The 11,493-nt window shown below is 39.9% G+C and overlaps 1 protein-coding gene across 1 annotated transcript in view; it reads right to left on the minus strand.

The window, feature by feature from the left end:
* Positions 1-1,143: 1,143 nt before the first annotated feature.
* LOC106960840 (DNA nucleotidylexotransferase-like) overlaps positions 1,144-11,493 on the minus strand; it is a 32,571-nt gene continuing 22,221 nt past the window's right edge. Inside the window, exon 3 of the mRNA XM_015054188.1 lies at positions 1,144-1,467. Coding sequence (XP_014909674.1) covers positions 1,381-1,467 — 87 coding nt within the window. The 3' untranslated portion in view covers positions 1,144-1,380. The remainder of the gene's footprint in view (positions 1,468-11,493) is intronic.

Here is an 11,493-nt window from a genome sequence, read left to right on the forward strand (position 1 = left end):
TAAATCAAACTGAAATGTACTTTTAAATGAGTTTTGTCTTATTTCCAGATACTACACTGCAAAAACATAAATTCTTACCAAGTATTTTTGGTCTAGTACCTAGAATATCTTGCACTAGGTACTAGTGCTTGCTGGAAACAAGCACTTTCCAGCAAGATGTCGATGCTTGTTAAGTAAATAATTCCTTAATATTGATGAAAAGTTCTGTTGGCAGATAAAGTCATTTACAACATGGGAAAATGTCTTGTTATAAGTTAAATAATCTACCAATGGAAGAAGTACTTGACCAGCAGTATTAATGTATTATTTACTTACAACAAGCTCCTTTATCTTAGTAAAAAGTTACTTGTAAAATACTAAACTTGAAATAAGACAAAACTAAGATTCCTGGACTAGAAACTAGACTAAAAATACTTGGTAAAATTTTGGTATTTTTGCAGTAAAACTTGGTAAAATTTTGTGTTTTTCCAGCATTGTCATTGCTGAAGTGTCTGGTCAGGATTGATCAACTTTATTCATCAGTGAATCCTGATAAAGGAGGACAAAATTCATAAAAACCATCACGGTGCGTGTAGCAGGATAGGTGAAAGCAGTGGGGTAACGAATCCGCTGCGCCAGGATCCATGCATGTGTTCAGTGGACTCATTTAACTTCCATCTGAATTCTTCCTGATTTCCCAGTGCAGCTGATTACCTCCAATTCAGCCGACTACCGGGGGAAAGGGATTCATTGTGGAACAATGAGCTGAGACTACGGGTCTTTGGATCGGGGAATGTCAGCTAAATGATCTCCAGTGGACGAAAGCTTAAATGGAAGCTAAATGTGACGCGAAGCACTCCTCTATCTGATGCTCATTACCCGCCTCTCCATTCCCCCGGAGACCTGGCTCAGCTTCACACTGAGCACTTTCCTGCCAGGAGGAGGGTGATTACAACATTTTGCTTGACAAAAAAGCTCCCCTCCCCCTCGCCTCTCGCGTCGTTTCCTGTTTTCTCCCTCATCCTTTTCTTCTCCGACTGGTCAACCCTGTTTCTGCTCCCTCTTTCCTGCGTCTTCTCAGGCACTGCGGGCGATTTCCTACAGCGGCTGATTTGCCTCTTTGTCCTGCCCATGATTACAACACTTAGACACAAGCAGGCCGTGAATGGTATGAGAGAATTTTTATTCTCTGTCAGACAATAGCGAACAAGGGCGAATTATGAATTATGAATCATGCATCAGCGTGTAATTCAGGCGACAACAGCAACAACAACACAAAGGAGACACGGGAATCAGAAGCCGTTTAAAAGTAAATCACGGGAGAGGCCTGAGAGCAGCAAGCAGATGGGGCGATCATTGATGTGCGCACAGGGTACCATCCGTCTAGGGAGGAGCCGAGGCCTACGCATTCCTCTGCCAAGGCTCGATGTACTCGAGGCCCAGATGGTCAAAGATGTCCTTTTCAGTCGCTGCTGTCAGGAACTCCTTCTAGAGACAGGACAAGCAAACACTGTGTCACCGGCTTGGTCAGAAATGTGCAATCATTCCTAAACGTCAAAGCAAAGGTTTTAATACATTTCATTGAGACTTTGGATGACTGTTTATATTGACTCTTTGTAAATAGTAAGTTCTATCAAGTTAGTTTTTCTTTGGTAGTTAGAATATACACTAACACCAAAAGTATTCACTCACCTGCCTTTTACCTCATATGATCTTAAGTGACATCCCATTCCTAATCCATATGGTTCAATATTAAAGTAAGATTAAAGTTTGTTTTTTGTTTTTTTCAATCACGTTGGAACCGTGTGCAAAACCCAAACCGCCTTTATTGGAAATGTTTGGTTTTAGAACTGAGGCAGCAGCGCCTCTCCTGACCGCAGAGGGAAAACGGATGGATGGACTTTCAGACGCTCGGTGCAACACTCCCGTCCCTCCCTTCCAACCCCCGTCATGGCGGCTCGCATGATTAAGTGACGTAGTTGCAAAGGGTCAATATGAATAAACATATGATCTGAACATTTAGGCCAGAATCAAACCACCAACAGTTGAACCAACACAGAGACGGAAAACACCCACGCATTTCCAAACATCGTTTTTAACTTCTCCCTTTATTTCCGTAGGACTTTTACCTTGATTTCAAACTGCCGATATCACTTCAGGTCTACTTGAACCCTGGCTGCACAAACGCAGAGACATGCCGAGGCAGCGTGGATCTAGAATCCCACTCTCCTCCAACACATAAACACTTTAACCTTGCTCTAAGTGATTGCTCTCTTCAGCAGATGAGTATTTTCCCTGACAAATCACGGCAGGGCTATTAGGTGCCGGCCGTCTACCAGCACGATGTGAAGGCTTATGTCTCTATAGGAGTGGTGACGAGGCATGACTCACCTTGGGAGAGAAGCAGCCTGCAGAGAGAGAGGGAGAGAAAGCGGCCTGTGATTGTGACACGCGCTGCCTTCAAGTGCTAAACTGGACCTGACACCAGAGCTTGTCAGCTCCCACTGCCAGCCAAAGGCAGAGTTAACTGAGGGGAACTAGCAGACGGGCAGGAGAAGGAAAAACCACCACAAGGCACGTCTCCCTCCATAGAGCTTTGTTATTTTTAATGCAAATGACAGGTTGGTCGTGCTGCAGGGAGAGTCGAGCGCTCGGCAGGAAACTCTGCTCATATCAAACCTGCTTAAATCTCTTCCAGATGGGAGTTTGGCTGAAATTGCACCGTTTATATTTGGAAACTGCATTGCAGTTCTTTCATCGGTACGACGGAGAATCACAGCCAGGCTGAGAAAATGTAAAAATAATCACATTACGAGGAGTAGGTCATACAATTAAAACATTACATTTAGTTTCTGTCATTTTTAACCTTTCATATAAAAGGTTAAAAAAAAGTCATTTGAGATTAAAATTGTAATAATGAAACAGTATTACAATATACAGCATATTTCTTATACTTACCTTATAAGAAATATGGTAAGTCATGAGCATGAAGATGAAATAATACAATAATAAAGTTGAAATATTATTTTTATATTACTTTAATCTTGTAATGTCATGACTTTATTCTCGTAATGGTATGAGAATAAAGTCATAATATTTTGAGAATTACGGTAATACTATAATTTATTCTTGTATTATTTCAAATTATTCTCATAGGACTTAATTCTACTTTATCCTTGTAATTTTATGACTTTCTTCTCATAACTTTAATTTTGTATTTTTGTTAGTGTGAGCCTAATACTCCACTGTACATCACTGCAACAGAAAATATAAGTCAATAATTAACCTGACACAGCATAAAGCCCTAAAACAAGCATGAAAAAAAAAATTATTTTAGCTGTCTAGTCATCAAACAACATTTTCTTAAAGAAAAAGGAAGATGTGAAGTGGAAACATTTAATTTCATCAGCCATTTTACAACCGATCACATCTTCCACCAAACTTCTCACTTCTACATTTTCCTTAGCGTTTTGCTAGCAAATATGTATGTAGAGTCATCAGAGAAAACCTGACGACGCTGTGCAGGTCAAGGTGTGGCACATTGTACGCGTTTGGCTTCACTTTGATTCGGTTTTCTGACCTTACACTGGCCTGTGTTCGTATATATTGCAATGTGTGGTTAAAGAAAGCAGAGGACCTCATTACAAATATATCTCAGACTGTCCAGGTTTGTCCTGCAAGGATGATGGTGAAACTTATTGAAAAAAGAAATGTGTGTATTTCCTGCACAACTGAGCCTCCGCTTGTTAAATTAATAAATTAGTGAGTCATTCATTCAGACAGGCTCAGTGGAAATGACTAACCGAAGTTCAAACTATTCAATCAGAAAAGCAAAGGAAGGGAACTGAAGTGACTTTGTGATGTGGTTAATGATGCCAGACACGCTGCTCTACGTTTCTCACACAAAACCGTTAATTTTTCATATCAGAGGCCAGAAGAGGATTGTCAAATTCATTTGAGTTGATAAAAAGCAAACAGAAATTCAAATGTTACAACCAATGTAACCTGGGTTGGACCCTGAAGTAGCTGAACTACAGCAGCAGGAGACCAAACCATGTCCATTTCCTGCTGGACAAGAACAGAAAACTGAAGCTAAAATTCAGACTTGCCACATATAGTCAATGATTGTTTGGAAACAAACTGCTTGTAGGTAAGATGTATATGCTTTGTCACATAATCACAAAGTAACTGCTAGAGTATGTTGGATTGATATCTGTTTTCTTAAAAAGCAAAAGCTAAAATTATGATAGCTTGTTTTAAATAAAATTGAAAATTAGATTACATAATGCAGGGGTGTTGATAAATTCACTTCATTGTAATTTTTGCCTCAAGAACCGATCTGATTGGACGCTGGAAAAGATTGTGTTGCAGTCATGGGGTCACATGTCTATTTAATCAGTAACCTAGCAGCAACAATGGTTTTTGAATTGAACATGTTTCTTATTTTTGATTGAAATATGACTGTTATTAATTAATCACAGAGCCTGCAATGAACAGAAATACACATTTAAATCAAGTCGTACCACCAGTTTTAGCATTTGTTCTTTTAAACAACGGCTCTGGATTCCCATTTTCCAGATGAAAGCTGCCCTTTCCCTCACAGGAACAGCGAACCGCTGGTATTTGGTTTGGCTAAAACCATCCTGAGGTCCATTAACCTCCTCACCGCTGCCCGTGTTTTCTTTATTGCTCTCATAACTTTGAGCCTATTTCTGGCTCCTACCGCCGAACACAGCAGCAAGTCCACACATTGCCACAGTTTACTGCATCAAACAAACACGTGATTAAAAGTAGTGGAAGAAGAATAAAAGAAAACAGGAACAAATAAGAGTATAAGACAAGGTCAATGTGTATTGGGGAGAAAACATCACGTGCTGAGGCTTATTGTACAGAAGGGAATTGGGGGGGAAAGGAGAAAACAGGAGCACAGGCGAGACTCTAACATCACCAGTTTAGCCATTGTCCTCGGTTCACTGTGCTGTCCCAGACCCTCAATTCCCACAACCCTCACATGCCCTCAGGTAGAAGCTGCTTTATTTACTTACCACAACACAGCACAGGCTCCATGGGAGATGAATCCACAAACCTCCTGTACCTCTAAATTCTCCCCTTTGGGCACAAACAGGAAGCCAGCCCTTAAAACGGCAAAAGGCTGCTTTTATTTCAGAGCTTTACGGCGTATCAGAAGGAGAGTTGAGGAACAGAGAGGCAGTTAATTAGGAAGAGGGGTTATCTGTCTAAGACACTCATGTTGTCTGCGACTGGCAAACCGTCAGCACCACATGCCAGAGAGGCAGCAGCGTGTGTTCCTGCGAGCCTGTGTCCTTGAATTAATAAGGCACTAATCAGCTACACGTTCCTCCGTCCACCGCATAATGACATCCCTCATGGACGCGAACACATATCAGCTCCTGCAAAACATCTGCTGCGTCTCTGCTGCCCGTCATCCTCTCCCTGCCACCCGGCGTAGGGCTTGATGGAAGGAGCTGATGGACATGGCCGGCTGCCCGCCTCCGGGACGAATCAACTGACGCAGGAAGCCGGGAGAAGCTGACAGAGCGATGGAGAGGAAAACTAGGATCGCTGCTCAACGCTAACCCTACCAGGGGGCAAATGGGAAGGCATGTAGGACACAGAGAGTAAAAAAAGTGAGTTTCCACACAGAACAAGATGAAAATACTTAGAAATCAAACTTAAACTTAGATTAAGACTGTTAACTAGATGCTACACCTGATAGTTCACTTCATAGTTCACTTCAACCAGGTCAAAACTAATGGTGCGTTCACACCGAACGCATTTTGTGCGTCAAAAACTCATCCAACGCTTCAAGTTCGACACTTGTGCACTTGGAAGTCAGACGCTGGACATTTTACTCTAGATGCACATCAGACACTTCAGATGCATCAAAACTGCACTAGATGCACATTGAGAGGAGCCGTAGTTTTCTGTTTCCGGTCTGTTTGTACAATGGTGGATGAAATATTGAGATCATCAAACTCAACTCGAATCGGTGCCTCCATCTCCGGGCAGGACCCCAACTACAGCCGCCACTACGTCACATAGTGGAGTCTCTGATTGGTTGATTCTCCTGGTAGAGCAGCAAAAGTTCAGATCTTCTAATTCCAGCATCAGATGCACGTCAAACGCTTCAATCCTGCAGCGCTAGACACGCCGCAAGCTCCCTCGATGCACATCCACATAGACCTTGAATATAAACCAGACACTCCTGACGCTCAAATCACGTTTGGTGTGAACGTAGCATTAGGTTTGTAGGCGGATCAGAGTTTTTGGTCCGGATCAGACCTGCGCTCAGCTTCCCAGAAGAACAAAACTTTCTAAGCAAACAAACTAATTTCCTGTGACTAACTTGTATGGTTTTACTAACCATTGAATTTATGGTCTAAGTGAGATTCCTAATAGATGACAAGAAATCTTGCCATTTATTTGAAAAGCAAGGTCTTAAAAAGTTTGGGGGAAAGCAGAAAAACTCAGAATCAAAGCTGTTGAAGGTCTTTTGTGAAGTTTCCACAGTTAACGACGAATTGTGGAGTCATGTCATGTGCTGTGTTAGTCCAGAGTATTTTATTAAATCTAAAGTAAGCGCAGCAATCAGCCAGGAATGTAAAGCTCTTCACGCTTTCCTCTGCTGAAGAGCTTCATGAGGGTGTTTGTCATTTTCATCCACACGCCTTCAAGCCTTCTTGTAGAAATTTACCAGGTGTTTAGTTCTTCTTGTGCTTTTTGTTTTATTGTCTAGTGTGGTCTACTTCAGCATGAATGCTTCAGGCAGGAACCTGCTGTGCATACAGAGGAGCTACTCCATCTTGCTGCCCGTAGTGAGTGATTATTTGAGCTGCTGCATATTTTGTATCATTTGAAACAATTCTCCTGTACATTAAAGTCTCCCTCTGATCTCAACGGCGCCCAACGCTTCGATTATTGGTTTGGATTCAAGATGAGATTCACTATTTGTTGCCCTGAAATTAGACACACAATGTCCAGAAGGTCTTTAATGTGCGTTAAATAAGCTGATGAGAAATTTCAGTGAAGCAGCTCTAGCTGTGCTAGCCCAGATTGCTAGCATACCTTCCCAATCTGGGTGGTCTATTTAAGCTGCAGAGATCCTCACGTCAGGATGAGGTTGCTGCCTGGTTGCTTGTTTTCAGCTCGTTCACCAGCAGCCGGCTGGGAGTGACGACACCATCATCACTGCCTGGCATGTTGAGGAGGAGATACTTTCATATCTCCATGGAAAAATGAGGAATGTGGGAATATTAAGGCCTAAATCAACAAAATCAAAAAGTAGCCATTTTAGATGTGCAAGTGTGTAGAAATGAACATACTTTACAGAAGCCTGATATTTGTTTAAACTATCCTTTTTTTTTATTATTGTAAAGCTATTTTAGGTAAATTGTGCCAATATCAAACTTAATCAGTCTCATTATTAATTAGTTATCAGAAGATGTAAGTAAGTATTTAAGAATAAAGAGAATCACAGACTCAATTTATGTTTTTTATGCAACATATTTGAATTTTGTGCAACAACCACCAAAAAAAATTAACTATGCAAACTCTGAATGGCCGTATAATCTGATGAATACATACAGTGAAAAATTAAACAACAATAAACAATAGACAAACAATCAGGTTCATTATTCTTTCTGTGGTTTTACCGACATTTTGCTCGACAGGTAACAAAGCCACTGATTGGTTCTTTATGGTCACATGATGGTACACTGACAAGAATGAATAATAGCGCGAGAGGAAATGCATGAAGTGCAAAGTAGCACTACCTGGTTTATGCTAAATTTCTCATTATCTGTAACCATCAAAATGATAAGAAACGGTTTTCATGATGCTCTAATTCTTGGAGCTGAACTTAAAACGTGAAAGCTGTAAGTCAGTCTTGACATCATCCGTCTCCTGACTGAATAAAAAAAAAAATGTTTTCTGTCCATAAAAGATTTTAAATTTTGACATATTGCTGCATCTTCAGTGCCATGTCAACGTTTGCACTCTGCTGCAAAGACGTTACATAAGACCAGAAAACTCGTGTTGGGGAACTCTGCAATACAAAATAAAAAGGAAGTCAGCTAAGGGAGCTGAGCTAAAGGTCAGGCAAATAAATATGCAAACACGACTCAAATCTATGCAAATGCTCTCTTGGAAGTTCTCTAGCAAGAAAATTTATCTGCACTCAGACTTCATCATGTGTGGTCATCTCTTTTCCGGCTTTGACTTTGCTTGTCCACAGCAGAAATCATTAAGAGCCCGATATTAAAAGTCAAAGATCTGCTGTGCATAAAACTTTTATAACCCAAACGTTTCAGCTTGTCTTTTTATAGATCTATTAGTTCAAGAGGCTGTATTTCATATGCAGTTTTAGTACCTTTTATTAAGAAAGCCTGGCTAATTGCACAGTCAACAAATGTACCCACTTCTTTAATTTTAGGTTTCTATTAGGTGACTATTGTCAGGAGATTAGAAAAAAAGTGTTTGATTTTGACTAACTAAATCTGTTTTTATTGCAGCGTGCAGGAAAGGGCTGACAGGGGCAGAAAAAGCAGGAGGTGAATTATGCCCCGGTGTGTTCCCCCCGTAACAAAACGCCCCCGTCTCTCCGCGGCGGCGGCAGCGTCCTGCTAGCCCTCAGCTCACAGGACAGCCTGAGACACCAAGGAGGGGACAGACACCTCACTAATCACACCAGCAATTAGTGCAAGCATCATAAAGCACTGCTGTCTATAAAAGAGCTGTCGAGTTTAGTGTTATCGTCATTACTTATTCTTCTCTGGCTTGCTAATCAGCCGGTGCATGGGGCAGAGAGGCAGACAGGTAGAAAATAATGATTTTTCTAATCAGAAACAATGGGATCTTCACTTGACATCTGCGGTGTTATGGTGCTCTGCTCCCATGGAGGAGTAAACATTTGCAAATCAAAGTTATTTAGCTGATTAGGCTGCCCAGAGGCAATGAGCAGACGCATAAAGCGCCGGGGAGAGGTGCAATAAAAGCTTAATGTTTCCTCGGCGCCTTCCTAATGTCACCAAAGCATTAGTTTGAAACTTCAAAGTTCACGCTTCCATTTGCGTACATCCTCATTGATAAAAGGAACTTGAAGTAAGCGATGACAATGCATTGCACATCGTTGCAACATTTCGCTCCTTGGTGAAACTTTCATCCTCACAGTGAAGGCGAAGACAACATGTTTGACACATTAAAGGTCTTTATTCCTCTAACAGAATAGTTATGTTTAAGGTGAAAATCCAATTCACCTTTGAGGTTATATGTAGAGCTGAATTACACAAAGTTTTGCTCAATCTTCACTCACTTTAATTTCAACCCATAGATGTCGTTATCTGCAGACAGACTGGAAAGTCTCCCAACCTTTGGATGCATTAAAATCTTGAAAAGAAAACAGAAATTTTAACCACTTTTAACAGGACGTCCTTCATTCCTGCTGCACAACGCCTCCTGTTGACCACAGGCGTTTATGAACAAGTATTGTTTTCATGGTGCTGTATTCTACATGTGTATTTTCCAGGCACACAATAATCATGTAACTATGTTAACTTCAGTTGTCATAAAAATGTTATAAACAGCTCAGGAACGAATTAAGCTAGCACGGCGCTGAACACAATTGAAAACCTGATGTTATTCAACCAAATATTGATTTCTGAACTCTTCCTGAGGTAAAACATCAATATTGATGTTTCTAAATAAATATGAACTTGTTTTTTTTTGTTTGTTTGTTTTTTTTTTTTGCATTTTTTGAGGCCTGAAAGCACCGCATCTTTTTCCTTATTTTGACATTTTCTCATTGTTTGCAAATAAAGACTAAATTTTTGCCTGGAATTTCAGAGACATGTCAGTAGTTCATAGAATAAAAGAACAATTTTCATTTTATTCAAAAATATAACTATAAAGAGTAAAATCAGAGAAAATGATCATTTTAAGTGGTCGCAATTTTTCCCCAGAGCTGTATATGAAACATGATTTAAAATATTTCTCACTTTTATTTAAATTTTAATTCTTGGAAGGCGGAGCTAAGTCCACCCAGTCGTTTTGCACGACTGAATGGTTGCCATGGTGATTAAAGGATTTCTAAAACATGCAAGAAACAGGATGTAAAAAAAAAATACATTTTAAACAATACTGTCCCTTTAAAGTATCTATCTACCCATCTGCATAATGAGCAGGAAATATGAATCCAATTGTACAGATTTAATTGATTATATATATTACTCCTGTACACTTGGCTCTATTTGTGTTGAAAGTTGGCTTGTGATATTTGTTGTTTTTTGCTAAACTTTTTCCATTAAAACGGACATCACTGTCTGCAGCGTGGCGTTAACTGTTGCCGTCTCTTCACTTCCTCTCAAACGGACCCTTACAAAACAGTCTTCTAATGATAACAATAAATTAACTTTCTCCGCTCCACTGAAGCTTATAAATAATGAATCGGCTTGTTGAAGAGGAGCTAACTTTGCACAACCAATTAGCTTTCGGTTTCAGACAGAGCGAGTGGATCCTGCATCGTCAGCATTCTTCTCATTCTGCCTAATTAAAGCAACCCACTGGCAAATCCAAGCTTGGTTTGTGAATTATCCTCTCACCTTTGTGTTGATCTGACATTTTGATTTACTTAAAAGAATTCAGGTCTTTGGAATAATCTTTCAGTTATACTTGCATGTTTTCTTCTTCTGCTGCAACGTTTTGGCAGCAATGGGAGCCTCAAGTCTTCCAGGGAATAATCCAGTGAACTTCTGTATAAGAAGTTTTTCTTTTTGATGTTTTTCTCATTCTGGGTTAAAATGCTCAAGTTCAAAAAGGTTGAATGTCTCCCCAGGGTTCAGCTTCGCAGAGGTCCATCCGGGACGCTTAAGGACTGTGTTTGATCTAATTTATGCGTTTTTCTAATGTTTCACTCTGATCCAGAAAAAACACATCCATCACAGCAAAGGCCATTGCAAAGCCATTTTAAAGTCATATAAACATGTTTATATGTTATAAATACATAACATATAAACCTGTTTTATATGTTATAGACATGATAACCATGCAAAGGGATGAAAGGAGATTTACTACCTAGTTTATCATCTTTGGTGATTTATTAAGTTTGCTGACTTGGGAAGAACAGAAGAGTTTTAGCACGGAGAGAAAGAATATCAACAAAAAAAGACATGAAGTAGACAAGGTCGAAAGGGATTGTACTGTGAAATGTGAGGGATTAGCACAGACCTGCCCAGGAGCAGTTTGGTATTAATCTGACCAGGTTTCCAAAAACGCCTCATGTAGGAGAGCGGCGGACCGGATCTGCTTAAAACGACGTTAAAATTAACACACACACACATATATATATATATATATATATATATATATATATATATATATATATATATATATATATATATATATATATATATATATATATATATATATATATATAAATATATTTGTGTGTGTGTGTGTGTGTGTGTGTGGGGGTGTGTGTGTGTGTGTGTGTGTGTGTGT

Source organism: Poecilia latipinna, unplaced genomic scaffold, assembly GCF_001443285.1.
Source record: "Poecilia latipinna isolate Pla-1442-1.1 unplaced genomic scaffold, P_latipinna-1.0 Scaffold1235, whole genome shotgun sequence".
Lineage (NCBI taxonomy): Eukaryota > Metazoa > Chordata > Actinopteri > Cyprinodontiformes > Poeciliidae > Poecilia > Poecilia latipinna.